Source organism: Nelumbo lutea, chromosome 7, assembly GCF_056320005.1.
Source record: "Nelumbo lutea isolate HS-2025 chromosome 7, American lotus-T2T, whole genome shotgun sequence".
Classification (NCBI taxonomy): Eukaryota; Viridiplantae; Streptophyta; class Magnoliopsida; order Proteales; family Nelumbonaceae; genus Nelumbo; species Nelumbo lutea.
Genome location: NC_142690.1, coordinates 17,940,134 through 17,967,531, shown reverse-complemented (window position 1 = coordinate 17,967,531; position 27,398 = coordinate 17,940,134). Strand labels below are relative to the sequence as shown.

The 27,398-nt window shown below is 38.5% G+C and overlaps 1 protein-coding gene across 5 annotated transcripts in view; it reads right to left on the bottom strand.

Moving 5' to 3' along the window:
* Positions 1-2,049: 2,049 nt before the first annotated feature.
* Positions 2,050-27,398, bottom strand: part of SCAB1 (plectin-like protein) — a 37,034-nt gene continuing 11,685 nt past the window's right edge. For all 5 annotated transcript variants that reach the window (XM_088955029.1, XM_088955032.1, XM_088955031.1 and 2 more), the window contains 9 exons: positions 22,303-22,443; positions 19,507-19,575; positions 18,419-18,502; positions 16,218-16,398; positions 13,784-13,900; positions 13,124-13,182; positions 3,072-3,206; positions 2,452-2,601; positions 2,050-2,364 (listed from right to left, as the gene is read on the bottom strand). In XM_088955029.1, coding sequence (XP_088811155.1) covers positions 2,320-2,364; positions 2,452-2,601; positions 3,072-3,206; positions 13,124-13,182; positions 13,784-13,900; positions 16,218-16,398; positions 18,419-18,502; positions 19,507-19,575; positions 22,303-22,443 — 981 coding nt within the window. In that variant the 3' untranslated portion in view covers positions 2,050-2,319. The remainder of the gene's footprint in view (positions 2,365-2,451; positions 2,602-3,071; positions 3,207-13,123; positions 13,183-13,783; positions 13,901-16,217; positions 16,399-18,418; positions 18,503-19,506; positions 19,576-22,302; positions 22,444-27,398) is intronic.

Sequence of the window (27,398 nt, the reverse complement as noted above, 5' to 3'; positions counted from 1 at the left end):
GTATAACTTGTGAGATGATTTTACACAATTGATCATGTCGAATCGAATAGGGGTGATCCAAATCAAATCCGATCCAATCTAAAAATACGATGAATGGTTATCCAAATATGACAAAAATAGGATCGGATCATAATCTGATCCATTTACACCCATACGATCATGAATATAAAATAATAACGGATAAAATAAAACACCAATATGTAAATACTAATAAATAAAAAATAAATATATTTGTCGTTATAATATTATCTTCAACAATAAATAATTTAAAAAATAAATTCTACATAAATTATAATATATTAAAAGATTAAATAAAATAAGAGTAGTTGGACCAATGTAACATAGGTGTGTTATACCGAATCTTTCCCACAAATTGTCCATACCATAGTGTGGCCTATCCACGAGAAAATAATATTAACAATAAATTGGAGTGTGGATCGTCCCTGTCTATGCTATTTTGTGAACGAGAATCATCCACACCTAGTAGAACACCACATTCTACGTCCATGATATTTTTACACTACCGAGTGCCACCTAAATTACTCTCCTTATGAGCTAAAATACCATGCGAATATAGGATAGCTCTTTATATAAATCTTAAATTTCAAGAAAATAAAAGAGTTATCATATGTACCATTCATGGTCCTACCAATTCATATGGAATCTAATCAAAATTGGCTCATATAACTAAATGAACATTCATATCATGAACCCCTTTGGGGGTTTCAATTTCAACATTGTCACTTTAAATTGGTATTCAATTTAGAGCTATTGTAGGGTTATCCTAATTTCAAAATTAGATATATTAACATTCCAAATGAAAGCTTCATTAATTGGGTACAAAGTGTAGAATTAGAACACGGTGGCTTCCAAGCAAAGCACACAATACTCATGGATCAAGTTGAACGTTGTTATAGTGGTAGCAAAATTTAAGGCTCTGACACTTGAGAAGGTTGGCAACTACCCCAATGACTTTGTCGCTATCAAGATTAATGAAAGTTCATACCCAACATTGATGCATATGTGAAACCGAAGATAGAAATGGAGAGATAAATTCAGATTTAAGGGTTTGGATTATTTTGTTCAGGCCTACTTGAATGGATTGAAGTGACAATGAGAAAGAGTTACAACAAAATAGAATTTTATGGAGTTGATGCAATTTCCCAATATTCCTATTATTGTAACTCAAATGTTTGGCAAGCATTTTGTGAAATGTGAAGTGTTCACATCAACTCTCTTCACTTGGGTGATGGTGGTGGGCTAGGGATTTTTTAAATTGATGTCAATCAAATGGGTGGATTACCTATTCTAGGTATTCCTTATGAAGAATTTATACCCACTAACCAATATTTATTTGCATTTAAGAGTAGAGAACGTATGTTTTCACTTGTTATTACTTAGGGATGGCAATTTTTCCCATCCCCATCAAGTACCCGGATTCACAAGAAAGTTAACTCCTAAAAAGAATCTTCCTTCAAACATCGTAAAGAAAGATAACTAACAATTTATTTAGCATTTTGGTTGAATCATTTTGTTCTTCCATATAGTAGAGATGCGGTAAAGTTAAAAAGATTTTATATGGTCCCACTAATTGAAACGACAATCCCATAATCTGTAAATACCCATTTCCACACCTTCATGGGTCCATTTCCATTTTATAAGGCCAGAGATATTTTATGGAAATCAGTGCCTGATAACATGGTTCAAGCAAAAGGACGCCAGTTTTGCTTCGATGATGGTTCACAATACGGCACTATCTCATTTAGTTGCAACTTTTATTCTTTTCCATTCTTATAACTGTATACTACTATTAACTCTATGATACAATCGCTGGATATCATCTTTTGATCCTCAAATGTATCTTATTCTGCGCGAGTTTACTGTAGTAGGGCCTTTTTTTCTTCTTTTTTCATTGCGGATGAAGCAAAACTGAGTGTGAAACTAGGTCGACATAGAGAAACATTTAGACTTGGATGACCAAACACCATCAACGATGCAGTCCAAAAAGAAAAAATGAAGAAACAAACGCCATCAATTTCCACTCAGATATCACCCAAAGCCAATAGTTTAATTAATAGAATGCTAGTCAGCTGCACATGAATCGTAAACATAAGGTGGAAAAATTGTTACAACCAAATAAAAAGGCAAATAAAAAAGGATGCCTTTGATGTTAGGATGCAACCAGAATGGAGGAAGCCCAGCTTACAAATAATACAACACACCAATTCTTTCTTTTAATTGTTACAAACAAGCAAATACACATATTCCGGAAGCTATACTAGTAATACTTTACATTCAAGGAAAGAGAAGCAAACCAAGTTAGTTCCCCAAAGGCGTTCGATCACCGGGTCCAGCAAGCATAATCTGGCAATTTAAACAATTAAATTTAGAATATGATTCTGATAAAGGATTGATAAATAGATTGCAAGTTGGAAGCCAGGAGATGCTTACATTACAGTCAAAAGCAAATCTTCTGGCAAGCATAATGGCTGCATTCCTTTCTCGCTCTGATTCAAAAGCTAATACCAAGGATTGTCCTTTCTTTACATGCCAAAACAATGCCTGTGGTGCCGCATTACCAGCCCCTCTAACTCCACATAACTGGGAAGGCGAAGAAAGTGTAAGAAATGCCCATTCACGGGTAACTCTTTCAATTCCCAAAAATATTTATCAGTTAAATGAAAGAAACCGGCATTCTAGATTTCAATTAAAGAGCTAGAACTTGTAGAAGAAACAAAACATCTCCTTAACTGTAAGCAACAACAAGGTTCCAATGCATTAATTGCCAGTAAATAAGAAAACATAGTAATTAATAATCTAATAAACTTCTAGCAAGAGCCGATTAGCCATATTGATTGAAGGGGAATAAATACATAAAACATTAATTCCTTCTACGATTATGCCATTAGAAGTACTTTTTGACAAGCAGATCTCAGAAAGCATTTGTCCAGGTAAGAAATCGAGTACTGCCAAATGCTTTTGACAAAAGTCACCTCAGTTTCCAGCTTTGACACTTACTTATCTTCAGAGAACATGATAGCACACAATATTAGAATCACGTAACAATTTACCTGCATTGAATTGGAGTAGTTTTCTTTAGCCTTCGTAAATCTTCCTTTACAGAGCTTTATCCTCATCTTTCCCACATGAAATGTGTGAACAACATTCGATGGATGATCTTGTCCATTCATCTGGGTAATAACTACCTGTGACGATTATGAACACCAGACTTAGGAGATGGTGGAAGTTTCTAGGAAGCAATTATAAATTTATAATGCCATCATATAAAAATAATCACATATTATGCACTAAATAAGCTAATACTTCCAAGTTAAATAGTACTACATTTCACCCATGGTTGGCACGGCCATGTATGATTGTAACAGTTTGGCCCCATACAAGTGTTGCACAATATCCAATATCAGTTGGAACGAAAAGCTTGTGGAAAGACTTATTTTAATATCCAATATAGTAACTGACGATGATCAAGATACTTAAGATGAAGAGGGTGGAAGCAGGCTCAGTTGTTAAAGTCTCTGGCTGGCTCCAGCAGAGACTTGGGATTGAATCCGGTCTTCAGCAAGGTTAGGGGGCTATGCGTTTGGGGGATGGGCTACCCCCATTATGTCATCCCAAGGAACCATCATCATCATCTAAACCTTGTCCCAACTACATGGGGTCACTTAATCCTGTTTCGCCATTCCATTCTGTTCAGTGCAATATCCAACCCTAAATTATGGGCACTTAAATCATTTCTTATTACTTCCACCCAAGTCCTTTTTGATTTGTCCCTAGTGCTTCTAGCCCCCTAAATTTGAAACAACTCACTTTTTCTATCAGATGCTGTAGATGGTCTTTTATGCACAACTAAGACATCTCAATCTATTTTTCTCATTTTATCACCTATCGGAGCTACTCCTAGGTTCATTTAACTTCATTTCTAAACCTGCCCTTTCTGAGTTTCTGGTTTTACCACTCAGCAATCTAAGCATTCACATTTCTGCCACACTCGTTTTTTTGACATGGTGTTTCACTGCCAGACACTACTCCATACAACATAGCTGACCTTATAACCATTTTTCCATTTAGCCGAAGTGGTTTCACCTATCACATAAAACTCTGGATGCATGCCTCCATTTTGCACATCCTAATTTCATGGGCAACATCCTCAATCTCTACTTTGTTATGAATTATTGAACAAGGTAATGGAAGACACCACATTATCTCTTGGCCTCCAATCCTAAGTATATGCTGATTTGCACTCCTATTATTATTAAATTTACATTGCACATATTTTGTTTTAGTCCTACTTATTTTAAACCCTCTTGTTTCTAATGCAGTTGTCCATAAATCTAACTTTGCATTTAACCTTTCACCAGTTTCAACTATTAATACCATGTCATCAGCAAACATCAAGCACCATGGGACCTCCTCTTGAATATGTTGTCAATTCATCTATAACTAGTGCAGATAAATAAGGACGAAGTGTTGAATCTTGGTGAAGACCAATGGTAACTGTAAAATCTATTCTAACATTGGTTTTTTCACCTTCATACATAGCCTTATTAAGTCCACATATCCATTTGGGACTCCTTTCTTTTCCAAAACCCACCATATTATCTCTCCATAGATTCTATCATATGCTTTATCTAAGTCAATGAAAACCGTATGAAGATCTCTCTTCTTCTCTCTTAACTTTTCAATTAATTGTCTTAATAAAAAGATAGCTTCCATAGTTGATCTCCTTGGCATAACCAAAATCGGTTCTCTAAAATAATTGTTTCATGTTGTAACCTTTGCTCAATTATTCTCTCCTAAAGTTTTAAAGTGTGAGTATGAGTTTAATTCCATGATAATCATTACAACTTTGTATCCCACCCTTGTTTTATCCATCCATTGGAATATTTTCTTTGTTTCAATTAAATAGTTTAATTAGCCATAATAAGCCTACCTCTCCCATACCTTCCCACACTTCTATTGAAATATTATCAGGTCCTAACACCTTTCCTTTCTTCATCTTGTTTAGTGCCTTCCTTCACTTTAGTAATTCTAATTTTGTGAAGGTATATGTTGCTTTAGTACTATTTCAGTTACTAATCCCTCCTCCATTAGCACCCTCTACATGTTTTTCATTTAATAATTTTTCAAAATAGTTTTTACTTGATTTCCTGGCCTTTTATCAAGAAATCTTCCTCATCAATGCATCTAACTTGTGATTTAAATCATTGTTCTTTCTTCTTGTTGATAGAACAAGCCTAAGGATATCTCCTATTTTGCAAGCACACGCCTAGAAGGACAAGCTTTATTGTTGAATCCTGGAGCCAACTTCCCAATAAAACATACTGCACTGAACAAAGAAGGATAGAAGGGGGATTCCATTGAAGATGGGAGAATTTGTGGAGGTAAGCCGTTGGAAAAAAGCTTTGAAGATTGAATCTAAGGAGCTCCTATTTGAGGAACTGAGATTAAATGGTCAGCTGAGCTTGAAAATCAGGGAAGCAAGAGAGGGATGGTGCTGTTAGAAGGTTTGGGGGTAATTGAAGGGTTCAAGGAGTTTGTGGAAGGTGCAAGTAACAAAGGCAAACAAAATAGTTGGAAAGAGCTCCTCTCAGAAACTGGAAGAAGGTTTGTTGTAGAGTGTAAGAGAAACCTTAAAGATTATTTTATTTCTTTGACAGAATTTTTTGGCAAGGGTAGAAAGCAGATGGTCTGCATCCCAGAAGGAAGGAAGAGTCAGGGCTGGAAGGAAGTTCATGGCGCCTTATGTGAACTGCTGCAACGCTTGGGTGCTAAAAGAGAAGTAATAGTAAAAAGAAAGATAAGCAGTTCTAATAGTATGGTGAGCAATAATAAGCAAGAGACTCTTTTAGTGATAGCTGGGGCAGGTAAATACAGAATGGGAGTAAACATACAGAGAGGTGATCGGGAAAGTAAACTGATAGTTAAAGATTCAGCTCACATTCTAGACTGGAGGAAAGTTGCAGATCTGTTAACAGCAAGTTTAAAGTTGAAGAGCACATTTATTTTAACACCTTTTGAGAAGGACAAGGCTTTGCTGGATCTGCTTGAGAATAGAGTAGAAGTTGAGGCTTTAAATATCCAAGCTAAACTTGGAAACTTCAGAGTATCAAGATGGTGTCCGGGATCAAACTCCAAAGATTTCTTTGTTGAAGATGGAGTGCTGGTGCGTCTCTTAGGTCTTCCCTTTCACTTGTGGAAGCAAGAAACTGCTGAAGCCATTGCTTTGATGTGTGGAGGATCACTAGGAGGTGCCTTCTGGGGAGACCTTTGTTCAGCTTCCATTTTATTGAATGGAGTAAAACCTGAAGAGATTCCTCGGAAGATAGAGGTGCTAGTTGAAGGTCAATGCTACTCAGTGTGGCTGGCTTCATCCATTGAATGGGTGCTCTGGAAAGAGGCTCGTAGGGAGCGAGATGAGAAGGTTGAAGAAGAAGAACTGCGTGGCAAGAAAGGGTTGGAGGATTCAAACAAGAAAAGCACTTTCACTAAAATGGAAAAACAAATGCTGGAGAAACAAAAGGGTAGCATTCAGGGGGTGGGATTTTCGCATGTGGAAGCAGTGAACGGTCTGGAGGGTGGCAGGTCCTTTGCACAGGTTGTAACCGGCGCCAATCTGATTTTTTTGAACAAGGAAAAGGGGTTGGTCCAAGGAAGAACCAAACCTAGACCTGATAAAGCCAAACCGAGCCCGGGGTTGGACGTGCGTGACCTTCTTAAAAGTCATGTGAGCTCGCGGGTGTTTAAGAATGGGCCAAAGAAAAAGCCCATGCGGACTGTTAGTGGTGTTATTAAAGGCCCAAACAGGTCAGCGGGCCCGACCTAGTTTGTTAAAAAGGCGCGTGAGCTTTTAATGAACCACATGACTAGGGTTTCGACTAAGATAGACAACGTTAACGGTCTATTAGCATCCCCAGTCGCGAGACAGGGGGGAATGCGCGCAGCACCGGAAACCAGAGAAGAAGCGGGCTTTACAGTGGGTTTTCCGACGAAGTCTGAAGGAGCTTAGCCCCTTGCGACGCTCCTCAGAGAGGCCGAAGCCAAGTTTCGCTAGGGGAAGAACTGAAGAGAAAAAAGAGAAGATTGAAGGTTGGGTGCAAGGCAGTGAAGGCGATGATGAATCGGAGGACCCTTCTGTTGATGGCACTAGCGTGGGCAGTGTAAACGACGAAGGTAGTTGTGCTGGAGGTGACATGGATGGGTGGAATATTGCAAGCTTATTTCAGGGTGAAGAGTGCAATCGGCTTATCTCATTCCCAAGACTACAGAGTGTGCAAGGATTATCAGAAGGGGCAAACCGGGAGAACCGGAAGCAGAGCAGGAACACGCCATCTAGGGGTGAACCAGGGGTAGAGTGGAAAGATCACCAGGTTGACCAAAGGACAGAAGTACTTCCCAACCAACTCAGGGAGATAAATGTTTACCAACCTCTAGAACAAGAGAGGGAGGCCGGGAGCAATCCTTTTCTAGCTTGTCAATCAGTCCCAGGTAACCATGTGATTTCGATTTGTGCTATTAATGTGTCTCCTATGTCTTTGGTTCCAGATTCCGTTTCTATTCCATGTCCTATAGCCCATGAATATGCAGCCGAGCTAGCAAGCGGGCTCTCCAAGGAGGGGGAGAGGGGAAGGAAGGAATGTGGGAAGGTGTGGGAATAAATGTATACGAGTGGAAAAGTGTGGGAAATCATTGAAAGAGTGCTTAAGGAAGTGGAAGGGAAGCTGATCTGGAGGAGGGAAGGGGAGGAAGGAAGAGAGGAGGGGTTAGTGGAGAGGAGGGAAAGGAATGAGGGCAGAGATGGAGAGGATTACGAGGAGAGAGCAAGGAAGGAGGGAGGTAACATGAAAGGGAGGAAGGATGGAGAGGAAAGAACAGAGGTGGGACTAGAGGAGAGAAAGGAAGGGCAGGTGGACAAAGATGGAGGGGATTTTGTAGGAAGGGTAGGGGTGGAGGACTCGGTGAGAGAAGACACGATAGCAAATTTTGTAGGGAAGTTGGGATGTAGGTTGAAAGATTTGAATCAGTTGAAAGAAAGTTTACAGAAGAGGAAGAAGCAGATCATAACAAAGAAGAGGAGATTGAGTGAAGTAGAGAGATTGAAGAGAGATGTAGAAAGAGACAAGAAGCTCGGGGTAAAAGGACATAGAAGGAAAGGGGGAAAGTAGTGGGTAGGGTGGCAAGGGGTTTTAAAAAAGAAGCGGAATGAAGATTCTTAGTTGGAATGTGAGGGGAATTGGGAGTGCAAAGAAGAGAGTAACAATAAAAGAGGTAATAAGACAGTATGACCCAGACATTGTGTTGTTGCAAGAGTCTAAAAGAATGGAGTTTAATGACAAGTGGGCAAGGAGTGTATGGAAAGCTAGGGGGATTAGCTGGGTGGCGACTCCATCATGGGGTGCTTCTGGGGGGATTGTAACAATGTGGAAGAGGGATGTGGTTGAAGGTCTGGAGGAGTTGATCGGAAAGTATTCGGTTTCCATGAAGTTTAAGCAGCAAGAGGATGATTATATGTGGGTGTTCACAAATGTTTACGGACCGAATGATTACAGAGAGAGAAAGGAGTTGTGGGAGGAATTGGCTGATGTTAAGGGTTGTGGGATGGGCCTTGGTGCATGGGTGGGGATTTCAATGTGATCAGATTCTCGGAGGAGTCCAATAAGGTTATCCAAAGGGTGACAAAAAGCATGAAGAAGTTTAACAGTTTTGTGGATGCCTTTGAACTTAAAGAGATTCCCCTAGCACATAAGGCATTTACATGGTCAAATCTCCAATCTAGACCCATTTGCTCTAAGCTGGATAGATTCATGTTCTCTTTGGATTGGGAAGAACATTGGGGAACCTTGGCTTCTAGACTCTCCCAAAGGTGACCTCGGATCATTGGCCCATAGTGTTATGTAAGGAGGAAAGAAGGTGTGGATGTCCTACCCCCTTTAGATTTGAAAATATGTGGTTACTTCATCCAGGGTTTCCTAACAAAGTGAGGGAGTGGTGGCACGAGTGTAACCCACTGGTGGAATGGGAGGGGATGAGATTCCATAAGAAACTACAATTCTTGAAAGCAAGAATCAAGGAGTGGAATTTGATGGAGTTCGGGAGGATAGAAGAAAGAAAGGGAGACCTAATGGATAAGATTGAAAGCCCTGACTCTAAAGAGGAAAGGGGAGAATTTGGAGAGGAAGACAAGGATCTCAGGAGAGACTAGAGAAGACAGTTAGAGGACTGCCTGCACAAGGAGGAAATTAGCAGGAGGCAAAAATCTCAGTGTAAATGGTTGCAAGAGGGAGACAAAAACACTAAGTATTTTCACTCTCTAGCAGATGGCAGGAGAAGGAAGAACTCTATTTCCAAATTGGTAGTAGATGGAGTTGAGTTAGTACAACAAGAGGAGATTGCCAGGGCCTATGTGGAGCACTTCAAATCTATTCTAAGAAGGCCTGTGAGTAGAAGGGTGTGGGTAGAAGGTTTGGATTGGCCAGATGTAGGGGTGGAGAACAGGAGAATGTTGGAAAGAAGCTTTAATCTAGAAGAGATCAAGGAGGTTGTGTTTTCTATGGATAGAACAAAAGCCCCGGGGCCAGATGGGTTCACAATGGCTTTTTATCAAGATTGTTGGGATATCTTGAAAGATGATCTCTTGCGGGCGTTTGAGGAGTTTTTCAGGAGAGGAATTGTCAATCTGGGTGTGAACTCTACACTTATAGCCTTAATTCCAAAAAAGAAAGATGCATCCCACCTGAAGGATTTTAGGCCAATTAGCTTGGTTAATAGCTTGTATAAGATCATTGCAAAAGTGTTGTCTTTGAGGCTGAAGAAGGTACTGCCAGATATCATTGCACACAATCAAGGAGCTTTTGTGAGTGGAAGACAAATTACAGATCAGATTTTAATTGCTAATTAGAGTGTAGAGAACTTTAAGAGGGATAAGAAGAAGGGAGTGGTCTATAAGCTGGACTTGGAAAAGGCTTATGAATTGGTGGACTGGGATTTCTTGAGGAAAATTTTAACTACATTCGTGTTTGGGGCTAGATGGTGTAAGTGGATCATGGGTTGTGTCCAGAATTGCCATTATTTAGTGCTAGTGAATGGGACAGTGGTGGATTTCTTTCCAGCCAGTAGGGGTATAAGACAAGGAGACCCCCTTTCTCCTTTCTTGTTCATTCTAATTGTGGAGGTTTTGGGAAAATTGATTCACAGAGCAGATTCTAGGGGGCTCATTAGAGGCTGGAGAGTTGGGAGGATGGGAACCCCCCTCACTCACTTACAATTTGCTGATGACACGATTCTATTTTGTGAAGGCGGTAATGTGAGGTATATCAGGAATTTAAAGTCGGTGATACAATTGTTTGAGCAAATGTCCAATTTGAAGGTTAACCTTGGGAAAAGTTGTGTAGTGGGGGTGAATTTGAAGGAGGGAGAGATCAGGGAGAGTGCTGAAGTGCTGGGGTGTTAAGTTTCGGGGTGGCCTTTGAACTACTTAGGGTTGCCATTAGGTGATAATCCCAAGAGAGAGAGTTTTTGGAACCCGGTGATGGAAAGGTTTGAAAAAAGACCAGTATCCTAGAAAAAGAACTACCTCTCTCTTGGTGGGAGAATTACACTAATTAAGGCCACGCTTGATAACTTACCCATCTTTTTCATGTTGGTGTTTAAAATCCCAGTGAAGATAGCTAACAGTTTAGAGAAGCTAATGAAAGATTTCCTGTGGGAGCCGGGAGAGGAGAAGAGAGATCATAGGGTTAGATGGGAGATAGTGTGTAGGAGTAAGTCGTGTGGTGGTTTGGGGCTTGGGAGTATTAGGAGAAGGAATTTGACTCTGTTGGGGAAGTGGTTGTGGAGGCTTCCTATGGAGAAGGAGAAGTTATGGGCTAGAATAGTGGCAATTATACATGGGCTAGAGCACAATGGATGGCATGCTGGAATCAGAGCTAGGACCACAAGCAATTCTCCTTGGAAAGCCATTCATGACCTACTACCAGTTTTCTTCCCTAATATCAGGTATGACTTGAATTCCGGGAACTCCATAAAATTTTGGGAACAAACCTAGGTGGGGAGCGCCCCTCTAAAGGATCAGTTTCCGTCTTTGTATGCTCTTTCTGATTTGAAAAATGAGCCGATCTCGTCTTTCATCACCCCGTCCTCTTTCATTTCTGGAAATGGGTGGAACTTGGGTGTAAGAAGGGATTTGAGGGACTCAGACTTCGACAGTATTTCGAGCCTTATTGCACTTCTTGATAACGTTGTCTTAGACCCCACTAGGGCGGATTCTAGAATTTGGACACCTACCCCCAATGGCATTTTCTCTTGTGCTTCGTTCTTCAAAGTCTTAAGTCAGTCCACGAGTCCTAACCTTCCCCCTTTCCCTGTTGGTGAGGTTTGGTGCAAAGCTATACCCCCTAGGGTTGGTAGTTTTTGTTGGGAAGCCTATCTAGAAAGAATCAACACTAGTGATCTACTCCAAAAGAAGAGACCCAATACTTGCTTGTCACCTCAGTGGTGTGTTCTGTGTAAAGCAGATGGGGAGACTGTTTTCACCTACTGGTGTCTTGCCACTTCGCTAGGTCAATTTGGGATTGGGCTTTCTCCTTATTTGGATGCAGCTGGAATCCCCCCCATCAGACTTGTAGGGCCTTTTCTCCACGTCCTTTTTTAGGTGGCGAATAAAAAGGGGAAGGACAATGTGGACAGGACTAAGGGCTGCAATATGTTGGACACTGTGGGAAGAAAAAAACTCCAAGATATTCTCAGAAACACAGAGAGGAGCAGCAGATCTGTGAGCTATCATACATATTAGGGCAGTACAGTGGCTGAAATCGTTGGAACTATTCACAGATTACACTGTGGATGACATGTTGAGGAAGGGGGGTGAAATTGCAAATTGCACGCAGACCAAGTCAGTAATGAGTGTGCCTTGGACCCCCCCATCTAGTGGATTCTTGAAATTAAACTTTGATGGGTGTAGTAGGGGAAACCCGGGACAATCGGGGATCAGGGGTGTTTGTAGGGATGAAAATGGGGTCATCTCTACTATATTCTCAGGCCCAATTGGAGTGGATGACTCCCTTAGAGCTGAGATCTTTGCAGTTATGGAAGGAGTCCGGAAAGATAAGGAATTGAACATCAAGAAACTCATAATTCAAGGGGATTCAGAGGTGGTGATAGGGTGGCTGACTAAAGATCAAAATGATTTATGGAAGTACAATAATGAGAGGAGGAAATTCAAGTGGCTGGTGCGGGAGATGGAAGTGAAGACATGTTGGATTAAAAGATCGGCTAATTCCCTAGCTGACGGTTTACCTAAACAAGGGGCAGAAAGGGATTCTTTGTTTTGGGCTAAGCTGTAACGTTAGTGTCTTTTTCTCTTTTTCTTTTTTTCCTTTCTTGAAGCTCTTTGTGACTCTTGGAAGATAAGTGTGTTTGTCTTCAACTTGTAAATTTCATACTGATGAATTAATGAAAGTGTTATTGATAAAAAAAAATGCTACTACAGCATACCTCACATCAACTTCATGATCCCCAAGTACAGAAATGACAGGATTCACTTCAGGCAAGATTGTCTCAATTTCCAGATAAGATTGTATTCACCAAACAAGTACTATTATTTTATTTATTATATGTATTTGATATATTTGTGCATCAGTAGAGTTTATTTCAGTTCAGCCATCTATTTTGTACAACAGTACTAGCTTGTCCAGTCCACTTTTCTTACTGCATAATATGTTGAACCCCCCTTCTAAACGATAATAAGCATTGGAAGTTTTCAACTTTTCTCAGTTAAAGAAGGCCAAAAAAACAAGGGGCAAAAATTCGTCAAATATATAGAGGGTAAAGCAGGAAACACATTGAGCACTTCTAAGCCACCATTTAAGCTACTAAAGTAAAAGATTCCAATGTTGTATATTCTACAAATACAACACATTGTCTGGCAACTCATCCAAACAAAGAGCTAACTAAAATTAAGTTCTCCATTGATACATGTTAACTCAAAACATTATTTTACTTGCATCAACTAAAAATAATCAGTATATAACCACAACAATCAATTAATGTTCAGCATAATCATCAAAATAACAAATGGTTAAATACTGGAGGAGGTTAGAAAACATACATTGAATTCAGTTTCAGGTTTCCTGACAAGTGCTTCAACATAGCTTCCCAATCCTGCAGCTGTATAAAATAGTTGTATTTTGGATTAGTTTTAACTAACCTAGACAGAAAAACAAGTGGAGATACAATTCTCATAAACAAAATTTTCAAGTAGAAAAAACTTTTCTTCAAAAAGTTTTTCATATATTAATTGATATCATACTACAGAAAAAGAAGTTTTAGCTTGAGTGTTTAGTGCCAAAAAAATTAAGCACCAAACCACTACATATTGCATACATCAAGTGGAATCATGAAATAGGGATTAGCCCTGCTTCTGAGGTTTCAAGGACCAAAAATCAATATGATCAGATTTTTTTTTTATAAGTATATGATCAGATATTTTTAACCGTCAAATCTGATGAGCTTCCTGAAATGTCTAGGGTAAATGCACTTTCTAACAGAAAATAATATTATTTTAAACGGTGGAGATAATATCATATTAATTTTTGGTCCCTGTAGATCTCTCAGGCTGAACCGGATACAGTGTTGCATCCAGATACCTAGCATGGCAACCATGTGTATGAATATGTGCACAAATTTGTGCTACAAGACATTCCAAATATTCAGAATAATGATTTTCCACTATAACAATTATGTTACAGATCCAGGACCAAGGCCAAACCAGGATCAATGGGACCAGCAGTTGTCACCGAGACTGTTTGGTCATCTGAAACAATATCAGCTTGTAAGATCCGCCCAACATCAAAAGGCTCTGGAGCATAGAATGGTTTTGTGGCCCCTGACATGATAAAAATCTGGAAAGTAAGAAATAACATGACCAAAAGAAAAGAAATGTGCAACATGAACATATGTGTCCACACACATACACAACAGGACTGCAAAACCAGAAACCATAAACAAATAGTTAAACCACACTTGATGACAAAACAACCTCAAGTTTGTTGTGAAAAGAGAAACAGTCTAAGCATCAGAACATGCACAGATCTACACTTCTTATAAACAAATGAATAAAGTGAATAAACGTCTGCAGTCTGCGCTCTTAATTGCATTTGGAGGACTATCTCCACGTCTCACTTCTCTCTTTTCAATAAGCAACATCTTTAATCGATTAATAATAGCTTTGGTAATGTTTTTGAGTAAAAGCCATATAGGAGAGAAAAATAACGGTAGACACCTTCAATGCCTCGGTAATTTTTCCACCTCAAATCAAAATTAGTCCCATTCATAACATTGTGCACTAGTACCTGATCCATAATAAAACCTCTGATGTCCTTGAAGATTCTGTGCACTGGTCCTGATTTCCTTGTAAATATCTTTCAATCTTTCTCCTTCCAAATACACAAGGTAGAGAATGGAGTAATGCTCTAAATGATTGTTTATGTTTCTCCAAAAGAGTTTGGACAAGATTATATGAAGGTGAATGTATCCAATTTCTGATCCTCCAGCCTACCCAGAAAACAAAGAGTAAGACACCCCAAAACCTCATGGAAAAGGGTCGCCTAACAAGTCATATGTCCAGAAGATGAGAAGCACCAATAGAAAGTTTCCAGCAAGGAAATTGACATGAAAAAGTTCTAAAAAAACTGCAAGCAAATTTACATAGTCAATTGGCTAAATGTCATCTAATCAGACTGAATTTTTGTGAAACCTCGTAAATCATAGCAAAACTACAGCACTGCTTCCCCAGACAAGACATTTCCAGCATTCACTTTAACATGAAGGAGATTAGACTCTAATGGAAGGATCTTGAGATAAAAGAGAATAAAGAAAAGGAAGACAGGAACAAGTAGATCCTTCAAATGGGCATCCCTCTTTCTTTTTTTCTAATGGTTAATCTGCTTCTCTTTCTGGATGCTATAATCAAAAATCCATAATAATACACCATGTATAATGTTGTATCGTAATGGTACCGTTCATCAAATCTAGATAAAAAAGAGATATACTGGAACAATTGTCTATCCCTGATATTCATTCTTTTCTGCATCGTCGAAAGGCAAGGAATAATGGCTAACATAAGCCAACTAGTATCAAGTTTTAATCGTTGAATGGGATAAGGCTCACTCGACTTGTAACTTTGTTGATTGCTTGACCCATTACTTATTGCAATTTCATCAAATGGGGCATCTTCCATGCGCAACCACATTATTCTTGGAAAGATTTTATCCAAGGCAGAATGAACAAAAATTATCATAACCACCTCATGTGGGCAAAGTCTATTTAAAAAGTGTGTCACATTGGATTTGAAGAAACCAAATTTTCAAGGAACTTTTACAGTTGCACTAATTCATTTTATAAGGACGACTATATTTATTTTTACCACTCAAATATATCAAACTAGAAGCTAAAAAGGATTATGAAAAGTTCCATACTTAAAAATAAGTGTTATCAGTTATAGAGGCCTTATGGAAGTCAAAATTACCATTTTACCAAATACATAAAAATAAACAGCGCTAAAGATCACAATAAATCAGATTTTGCAAATTTTTTACAAGGTTTCCATCTAGACATATATCTAGTTCTTTCCCTGACCCCATGTAAAAATGATTATATCAGAGAAAATATTCATCTGAATATATAACTCAACTATCACCCAGAAATCCAAATGGAATTGCAGTTTGGCTTAAGCCATGAAGTTCTTACATTGCAGCTAGTAACATGAAATAACAAAAAATAGCTATATGTGCTTTGCAACAGATGCTTTTCTTCAGGATAGCTGGGTTTGGTAAGGAAGCATCTGGGCATGGTATCTAACAAGGAATTTACACACACAAAAGAAATGAAGTATCCAACAAGATACAATACCCATACAGTTACCCAGGAATCATTGTGGATGCAGAGCAGATACAGAATTCAAACTAAAAATTGTAGCACTCAACATTGGTAAAAAACCAAGCATCCATAAAACATAGATCGCTAACACATGAAATCTAACACAACTTTTGTGAATCAAAGTTATACTAGGAGGCCACATCATTAACCATTTGAGTAAAGTTTGCAATCCAGGCTAAAAATAATGAAATCAGTGCATATAAGAAAAAAACACTGAAACAAAACACATTAAAGAATCAATAAAAAGTAGTTAAGCAAGTAATTACCAGAAATTAGTTCCTTCTTTCCACCATCAGGCAATACACGGTACCATTGGATAGAACATTTCAAAATATCTGGAGCTTTATCCACACAAGAGGTGATCCGTAAATATGAACCTAAGGTTTCAGAACCATCTATCACATACAACCGGGATTTGTTTTCCTGAAGCTTCTTGATCATTGCCAGCTGAAAGAGTAAAAGGACAAAAGTATAGTACAAGAAATTAACACACAAAAACAACTGCTCTTGGATTTCCATTTAATACCTCACAAGACAAACAAAAGAGAGTGCAAGTACAATCATATGTCAGCCAATCAATGTTGTAAAACACAGACCATACCAGATGGTCAGACCATCAGACTCAGGAACCCGAGGGAAATCCAGTATTTTAAAATTGGGTCATTTACTAAAACACCCCTATAGTTTCACAATTTACTAAAACCTACCCTATAGTCTGTAGTTTACTAAAACACCCCTTATAATTTACAACATATTTACTTAATCGAACTTCATGAAGAACTATTTGTTTGCCAAATGAAAATAGTAACATGATCACCTAAACTAAGTGGAAAATGCCTAAGGGTATGAACCTATGGTTGTTTATTCCAAAAGTACCCTTAAACCGAGTGGAAATTTTTCAAGGGTATGGATCCATGTTTGTTTATAGAAAACAAAATTGACCAATTAGAGAAAAATAGTGGTTGTCCATGTTTTACTAGGGGGAAAAATGGCATTTTTGTTTTTTGTTTCTTTTGATTAAATTTATTTGAATGGATGTTAGTGGCAAAACTGTCATTTCCCACTTTCATCTAATGGAAGGTCGATCAAGTAAATTCATTGCAAAGTATAGGGGTGTTTTAGTAAATGGCCCTTTAAAATTTAAATCCCAATTTTTAGTTTTTCCCCAAAAACCATCTGCCAAGCTACTAACCCAGGAAAAACCATTGAAAACTAGTTGGGTTTTAGTTACCCAGCTGATTTTCAATGACCCATCCAAATCACCATATATTGTAAAATGATGATGATTACAAAGAACTGCATATTAACATTAAGCCACAAAACCTTTTGTGTTTCTTTTTTTGTTTCTTTAATGCCTATGTTGAATTTTACTGAAATGAAAATGCCTATATTGACTTGACCATGTGTGTGCACTTTTTACAAAAGCATGGTTCACAAGACTAATCATTTGAATGAAGATCAGAAAAATGACCATCAAACCACAAAAGTACACATGTTATAGTATTATGATATATTATATAAAAATGGCAGCCCAGTGCACGAGGCTCCTACCAATGAAGCAACCCAGCCATTAGCCATTGCACCAAGGCCCACCCTCTATTATGATATATATATATATATATATGTATGTGTGTGTATGTATGTATGTATGTGTGTGTGTGTGTGTCACAAGTCACCGGGCCAACCCAATGGTTGAACAGTCCAAGTCTTACAACATTGCAGCACATATTCAATGGAAAAAATTCACAAATAAGATACTAGTTTGCTCCTTAAATTTTGCTCATGTCATAGTACAGAACCCTTGATGCTGTTTAGGAATTATCACCCAACATACAAAAAAAAACAACAATGCTTTATCAACTGGTATAATCAAGTATGATTCGCCCAGAAGTATGAATAAACAAAATCACCATAACATTCAATAATAGACACCACTTTGGAACAAGACATAGAAGAGGAAGAACTGAACAGAACCATGCAGAAAACAGTTGAACACAGTATGGGTAATTCCTTCAGTAGACTTTCCAAATTTTTAAATATTAGAAATTTAGAATGGGAAACATAGCTATCTAGGTATTGATAAAAAATAAAAAAAATAAAAATAAAAAAAATCTATCCGATCACATCTACTTGGGTCATAAAAATAAACTACAAAGAAAGCAATATATAACCAAACAAATTTCAAAAAATTGTGAATACAAGAAAAATGGTGATGAAAACCATACAACTAGAGAAACTGGCGTTCACTTTCTTCCATCCAAATGGTTCAAGACCAATTAACAAAATGGGTAAGAAGCCAAAAATATGAGCTGTATGTGACAAGTGGAACTGCCATGAAAACAAAATAACTGCTAACTGCTAGAGATGTTCAACCATAGAATGGGAAACTAGAAAGAATCATAAGGAATTTCATATATAAGCCATATATTACAATTAATAGAGAAGAGCTACTTGACAGAGAACTGACCTCTTTCTGAAGCTGAAGAGAGTGCATAGACTTCTCTGCAAGCTGAGTTCGTAATGCTCGAAGTTCGTGTTCCATGTCCATTACCTATATATGTATCACAATATAATAAACTATCAAGGGAAAAACAAGATAGTAACATAAAATTTGATAATGGCAGCATTCAGAATGGAAAAAAAAATAGCACCTTTTTTTATTGGTAACATGAAATTGTGTCAATTATCAGAAAAGGAAGTATAGAGAAGGTACAAATACAATGACCTGATATTTAAAAAGAGGCATCCAGGACATCTACATTTACAAGGGATCCTCTCTTAGGGATACAAGCATACAAGCATATAACTTGGGCAGGTAGGCTAAGTTTAAGCCCAACCCTAATATATGGACCCCGGGCTCATGGCCAACTCAAATCAAGGTCAAAGCCTGAGCCTACCAACCCAGGCCCAGCCTGATCTAAAGCAAACATAACTCAGGCCACACTTGGATGGGTTGGTTGATTATGAAAATCATCTCACATGTTTTTCACTTCTATATTTCATTTGGGTTCTATAATCCAGACAATAAAAGAAAGATTAATTGGCGCTTTCAACACTCCATGTAGTTTGCTGATCTTAAAAACTGTATGAATTTTGCATGGAAGATCGTCCAACAAGACAAAGACTTTGTTTCTCTGAAACCAATTTATTTATTCCCTAATCTCCTTGTAGAATTTGTTTATAGACCGATTGATTTAGAAGACAAGAGAGAAAGAAAGAAGATGGAAGAGAAGTAGGAAAAGAAAGAGAAAAAGAAAGAACACAGTTTGGAGAGGAAAAGTTATAAGAAAGAGCACAGCTTGAAGAGGAAAAGTATGAGAAAGAGCACAGCTTGAAGAGGAAAAGTATAAGGTGGGCTACATTCAGACAGTTCAAAAGATAATGGAAATGACCAGTATATCCTTGGTCACGTACAACCAAAAACTTCATATTCCTGTCCAAATAGAAACAAAAGACCAGAAAACTTCTGCCCAAAACTACCTTATAAAGGAAATATGCATAAACGACTGAATAGATTACAATAAAAATCCATAAGGTTAAACTTATACAGTATACCTTGCTTGGTTGATGTAGCATCTTAATTCTTCTAGCCTCTTGAACCTCCTTCCTTAAATCTTCCAATTCCTAACAATTTCAACCATGAAATACAAAATTACAAGCATAAAAGAAAAGAAAAAAAAAAAGAAGATAACTTGTAAGTTTCTTTTATCAGCTAGATAACTTGTAAACTATTATATTGTTAAATAATCAGCAGAAAATGCTAATTGGGGAGATTAAGAGGATCCAAATACTTGTGACAACACAGAATTAGATGAAGAAATTTACACACTTTCTTAATTTCCCTTAGCTATAAAAACTATTAAGCAGTCTATCTCCAAACAAACCTAAAAGTTTTTACATGTTTTTCCTCGTTCACAATATGAAGCAATTGATCAAGAACATTAATTTTAACTTCTCTTCTATCAAAAATCAAGTTATATCACACAATGGAATATTATTATGAATCGCAAACACATAATGGCAGTTCAAGGAGAAGACTAAATAGGTCCATGTAGTTCTTCACATCACACTCACTCTATGTGCCAAGATATAGGTCAAAGGCCTACTACAGCATGGCAGAGTCAACACTAGCCTTTCTGACTCCTCATTTGATACCTTGTTTATTATTCATATGTAAGGAGTATAATACATAAAAAACTTAATCTAGAAGTTCATCATCATTCATCAAATATATGTCAGAAAGGACAAATAGTGTGATAATCCAGAAGGTTCTTCATCAAATGGACATTTTACATATACCTTACCATCCTCCCACTCGGAAAAATAATCCTCACAAGTTCTAATCTAGCAGCAATGTGACCAAGTACCTAAACATACCAAAATAACATGCATACAGCATGCTAATTAGGAAAAAACTGAGACAACTTTGCAAGGTTTTCCTAGGTTCATTGTCACCATTTTTCAAATCCCAAACTTCACTCGGGTGAAGGGACTCCAACCCAACATTATACTAGCTATAGGTTATTCTATGTCTACTAGGCAGAAGATTGATAGTATTGGAAACAGCTTCACTTCATCCTCCCAAATAGGACCTAAACAGGGATTAATTATGCATCTTGATACAAAAACAGCATGATTATGTCTCAGGAGATCAAAAAAAGAATGGCTAAAGGGGAAGAACCCAAAAACCCATGAGAAAAGAATGAATATGTAAAAACAATGGATGCATGGCAATAGGTATTTGGTTAATTAATACCAGATGAATTATGAACTGTAAAACCAGGATTACTCTTTTTCATAAGGAAGATAAAGAAGAGTACAACCTCCTACATTGTAAGGCAGAATAAAATGCAGAAAATGGCTTTTAGCACAGTTTCCAAGGCTGATTAAGGAATCCAAAAGGCTAATCAAGTCTGAATCAAGCATTGAATCTGAACATTTTTTAAAATGTTGGCATATTTCCATGTCATGAGTACCAACATGAAATAGGTTGGCATTTTAATTAATGAATTGGACATGAATTGGAGTAGGCCTCACAAAGAGCTAAATAGGTTGGCATTTTAAGTTTTGATTTAGTTTTGTTTTATTCAATTAAGATTTGACTAATTGTCTTAAATAGGTTTGATGAGTAAAAAGTTTAGATAGTTTGCAGTATATAGGCCAGTCATAGGTTTATGACTATGACTAGAGAAACACAAAAAAAGGACCTCTCCGACTCAGTCTAGCCAAGTATGTTGGCCCACATTTCTCTTACATTTCTGCTTTAAACCTTTAGTAGTTCTTTTCATGTGCTTGATCTCCTTTGTGAACACTTCCCACATTTTGATATGTAGTTTCTCACTAGAATTTCACGTATCACAGCATGATAAATCTTTGATGTTACATTTTTCTGTTGAGATACTTCTTTACTGAGATGTCAACTACAGAATAAATTAAGATTTTTTTTATCAGTTACAGAATAAATTAAGATTATTAAATACAAACTTGAAAGTTACAATATTGTTCAAATTATGTTGCCCTTGTAATAGTATTGTTCTTGGTTCACAAAAAGTTATGTTAGACCAAGTCCTCATATAATAGAATAATAATCTTTATACACAAAAAAAAGCATTTCCATTGCATTGAAGCACAATGCTTGTTTGCAAATCAATACACCCTTGAATAGTGCTGTCAACTGGACAGACCTGGTCCAGGTTAGGGTACACAGTCTTGACCCAAAAAGTAAATATGTAGAAGTTCCAAACCAGGCGGTGTAATCAGAGCAATCAGGTCTGACCCAATAAGACCCAATTTGACAGGTAGACATCTATAACTTCGACTGTAATATGAACATAAAATTAATTATTGTTAAGTTGACACATTTTGGACATCTTAACAATGATGACATACATAAACATAATTATATATATAGACACACACACACACACACACACACAATTATATTATATAGTTGGTTCAGGCTTTATCGGTCCGGAACAACCAAAACTGATCCCAACCCAATTATAGATGGGACAGATAATGCAGACCCAGACCCTATATAATTGGGTCTGTTCAGTTCAGGTCTGTCAGGTTTGCCCAACCTATTGGCAGCCCTATCCTTGAAAGAGAATTCGTAACCAAAATATAGTGCAATTGTAATCCACTAATCCTACAGCCAGGAAAAAAGTTCTCAAATAGCAATGCGACAAAGTGTGAAAGATTCATATATTTGGAACAAATCCAGAAAGAAAAGAGTAACTGAAATAAGAAATGGCAAACTTGAATCTACAAAGGAAACAGAAGAAAGGTAAGCTTTTAGAAACTTCTATTGTATATTACTATATTTGTATGGCAGAAAAGACGATAGCAAACCTGCTTTCCAGAAGTTTGGGCAATTCGTTCTTGTTCCTTCAGAGCTTCTTCAACTCTCTGCACTGCTGCTCTAGCATTCTCAATCTCAGCACGTGCAAAAGACCTTTCCTCATCAACCAATTTTCTAGCATCTTCAGAAGCCTGGAATCAAATATATAGTGTGTTTTCCTAATAAGAAATGAGATTTGCATTGTTTATATCAGGGCCATTTGAGAATCCCAATTTGTGGTGCAATAAGAACATAACGTCAAAAGGTATAACTAAATTTATTATTAATTGTTGCATTCAATAATGACAGATGAAAGAAAATTTCCTTAGCTTAAACCCTCTCTTTTAGTGAAATGCTGATTGGGGTAGGATTACTTCTCCTAAACAGAATGGAGGTCATGGTGGAAATTTTTTTTATCAAAGGTCATAGTAGAATTGTCTAGCCAGTACACATTAGGGACAACTGTTTCATGCCCTTCTTTGAAAACTGGTGGCACTCTCCTGTTTCACCTCAGCTATCCAGCATGGAGAAGGAAGTTGGCTGACAAGCAATATAACCAGATTGATTTCCATATTAGCAATGAGTAGCCAAAGGGTGACAGTTTTGTCAACCAGATATATATCACAATGCCTAGATCTGTCTTGTTTGGTAGGATGCTTTGTGAAATCAGATCCAAATGGATATTGCTAAATGATAAATAGTAAAGTGGAAGATAGTTTGCCCTTTTAATGTAAGAAGATTGAATACATTTTAATTTTACATAATTACATATTCAAGAAGGGGTTCTATGGTGCAAGATGTTTGCTGATGACATGGTATTATTCGATGAAACTAGTGAAGGATTAAATGACAAATTAGGTTTATAGACAACTGTATTAAAAACAAGAGGATTTAAAATAAGGACTAAAATAGAATGCATGCAATGTAAATCTAATAATAGTAGGACTGTAGGAGAGCAAACCAGGGAACACTTAGGATTGGGGACCAAGAGATAAATCAATGTCACTTCTTCCGTTACCTTGGTTCAATAATTCATAAAAAGGACAGAATGGGCAAAATTGAGGGGTGTGTCTAGAGTCTTGTGTGATAGATAAATACCTCTTCAAATAAAAGAAAATTTCTATAAAATAGTAACAAGGGCAGCCATGTTGTATGGAACAGTGTGTACATTGCAAATGCTTAGATGGATCGGTGTCGGTGGAACTGTCAGTCATCCAAATATAAGAAACACATCGGAAATGTTGGAAACATTGTATGGAAATATTGTAAAATTTATAGACATGGTGGAAACATTGTAAACTATGCAAAATATAGAATCATATCTTATGAAATGATAAGAGAAGCACAGGCACACCTTTTTAAAATATTATCTTGTTTAAAATCACTAAACAAAGCTAAGAAACTAAGGCTATAGACAAAAGAATATGTTCTGATGTTGCACTGTAAACCTTAAGATTTGGAGCTTCATGATAGAATGAGTTAAAGCAAAATTTACACTCATAGAAAATGTAAATGGTAGTAATAGATCAACCAAATGATCTATTACACAAACACAAACTAATATTTAGCTTCATGTTTGAAATGAAATATTGAGTTAGCTCAAAGTGGAAATCATTTAAGTTAGGCGGGCAATAACATTGTTACTCCACATATCTACAATATTGTCACCAACTTATGTCATAATACTATCTCTTGTATTCCACAGTGTGTTGGTAGTGTTCACTTGGGATATGTCGATTCTAGTAAAATTTCATGTCGCTGACCATGGAAGTGGAAATGGAAATATGTCGTGGAAACTATCTCCTGTACTCCACATAGTGCTAGTAGTGTTCATTGAGGAATATGTCAATTCCAGTAAAATTTCATGTCACTACCCATGGAAATGGAAACAAATATTAGGGAAATTAGGGACACTTTAAACCATGGGTAAAACAAGAAAGGAAAAGGTTAGAAATGAAGTTATATGAAGAAACCTAGGAGTAGCTCCAATAGGTGATAAAATGAGAGAAAGTAGATTGAGATGGTATTGTCATGTTCATAAAATCTACAGTACCGTTTAGAAAAAGTGATATGTTACAAGTTGAAGGGGCTAAAAGGGCTAGGGGAGACTGATGAGTTACCGCTCACCTCGGAAGCCCCTTCAAGGGTGGCTTAACCTCCTGAAACGGAAGATGAAGGAGAGAAGAGAGAGAAGGGTAGGAAGAAAATGACTCAGAGAGAGAGAGAGATAAAAGAGATATTCGTTCACACTGCTTATTACATGATCAGAGCCTTATATAGCTGGCCTACATGTGTGCAATCATGGAGAGAATATCTTCTGGTGGAAGAGTAACTAACTCTGGAAGGCTCTGATTGTAACTAACTCTGGGGGCTCTACTGCGTGTCACACTACCCTTTCTGTCTTCTAGTGAAATGCTGATTGGTGGTGGCCTACTCCACTCCCATAGTTGGGTTCGGAGGGAGTGTTTGGGTTCCAACAATTCCTCCCCCCTTAGCATTGACCTTGCCCTCAAGGTCTAGGTTCGGAAACCTCTCGTTCAGCCTTAGATAAGGTTCCCAAGTGGCGTCATCTGGAGGAAGCCCAGCCCATTCTACCTTGGCTTCTGGCACAACCTGACCACCTCGTCGAACCCAACGAAAATCCACAATTCTGATAGGCTTCGTGTCAATGTCCCCTTCTTCAGTGAATTAGGGCAAGTTGGATGAGACAGGAGTATGATTTCCAACCGCCTTCTTAAGAAGTGAGATGTGAAACACTGGATGAAGCTTTGAGATTGCAGGGAGGTCCAACCGGTAAGCAACAAGGCCCACTCTCTCCAGAACCTTATAAGGCCCATAATACCTGGGTGCTAGCTTGTGCCAAGTCCGTCTTACTACCGAGATCTGACGGTAAGGTTGGAGCTTAAGGTAAACAAAGTCACCCACCTGAAAATCTAGTGGGTGGTGGTGAGAGTCATAGCGGGCCTTCATTCGTTGTTGGGCTTTTGTCAAGTTGGACTTAAGCAATCTAAGAATCTTGTCTTCGCAAGTAGACGAGTCTCTACTTCTGCCACCTTGGATGGCCCATATTCATAAGGTAATATGGGAGGGGGTTCTCTGCCATATAGAGCTTTGAAGGGTGTCATTCCAACAACCGATTGATAAGTCGAATTGTACCAGTAGTATGCCCACAGAAGCCAATGAGCCCACTGTCGAGGCTTCTCCCCTGTGAAGCATCTAAGGTAGCCTTCCAAACATCGATTAAGAACTTCAGTCTGTCCATCAGTCTACGGGTGATAAGTCGTGGAGGGGTAAAGTTGGGTTCCTTGCAACCGAAAATATTCCTTCCAGAATGAACTCAAGAAGGCAAGGTCCCGATCTGAGACAATGGATCTTGGGGTTCCATGCAGCTTAGCAACGTCCCGTATGAAGATGTCATCCACCATTGTTGCGGTGTAAGGGTGAGGTAATGCAGAGAAATGGTTGTACTTGGTGAGACGATCAACCACTACCATGATAACCTCCTTTCCTGCAGAACGAGGAAGACCCGTGATGAAGTCCATGGAGAGGTCTTCCCACACTGGCTCTGGAATCTTGAGGGGGTGTAGAAGGCCAACGAGAGACTGTGAGGAGTATTTCTGTTGTTGGCAGGTTTGGCATTTGGATACATAGTGCAAAACATCCTTACGCATTCCTACCCAATGATAGTGGCTGCTGAGCCTCTTTAGGGTCCGTAGCACCCCTCAGTGTCCCCCCAAGGCGGAGTCATGAAACAACCTTAGCAGTTCAGCCTTGTGGGCTGAATTCTGGGCAACAACAAACCGGCCCCTAAAGAAAAAGGCCCCACAATTTGGTAACCAACAACTTGGGAAGGGTCTCGACTCCACTTATCTCTAATATCCTACAACTGCAGATCAGACCTGGCTTCTTGCCGTATAGCTTCAAACAAAGGAAAACTGGGCTGACAACAGGTCAGATGGGCTAAATCTTTTACTCGTGACAAGGCATCAGCTACTCTGTTTGCAAGCCCAGGCTTATATTCTATGAGGTAGTCGAAGCCCATCAGTTTACTAAGCCATTTTTGCTGCTCCGGGGTGTGCACCCTTTGCTTTGCTATGTACTTCAAACTTCGTTGGTCTATCCTTATAACAAATTGGCGTCCCAATAGGTATGCACGCCACTTTTGCACTGCCATTACCACAGCCATCATTTCTTTGACATAAGTGGACTGACTTTGGTGAATTGTTGAGAGAGCCTTGCTGAAATAAGCAATGGGCTGCCCTTTCTGCATCAAGACGGCCCCTACTCCTACACCCGATGCATCACATTCTATTTCAAAGGGCTGAGAGAAGTTTGGAAGAGTGAGGACTGGAGGGCTAGAAACTGCCATCTTCAAGTCTTCAAAAGCCTGTTGGGCATTATCAGTCCAACCGAAGGAATTCTTCTTTAATGGACGCGTTAGAGGGGTGGCCATAAGCCCATACCCCTTAATGAAGCGCCTATAATATCCGGTAAGCCCAAGAAAGCCCCGTAGAGCCTTTACAGTAGTAGGCTTGGGCCACTTCTGGATGGCGTCTACCTTTTCTAGGTCTACCATGACCCGCCCTGCTGCAACCACATGGCCTAAGTATTGAATTTGTCCTTGTCCAAAGGAACACTTTGTCATTTTGGCATGTAACTAGTGCCCCCTTAGAGTTGTGAGGGTGAATTTCAGATGTTCCATATATGTGCCCCAATCTCTTCTGTATACCAGAATATCATCGAAAAACACCAAAATAAATCGCCTTAGGAATGGCCTGAAGATGTCATTCATGATAGCCTGAAAGGTGGAGGGGGCGTTGGTGAGTCCAAAAGGCATAACCAATAACTCATAACGGCCATCGTGGGTCCTAAAAGCCATCTTGTGGATGTCAGCCTGTGGACCCGAATCTGATGATACCCGGACTGCAGGTCTAATTTGGAGAACACTCGTGCCTCTCCTAACTCGTCCAACAGTTCATCAATGAGGGGTATAGGAAACTTGTCCTTCATTGTAATCTGATTCAAGGCCCGGTAATCTACGCAAAAGCGTCAACTACCATCATTCTTCTTCACTAGGAGTACATGGGATGAAAAAGGGCTGGTGTTG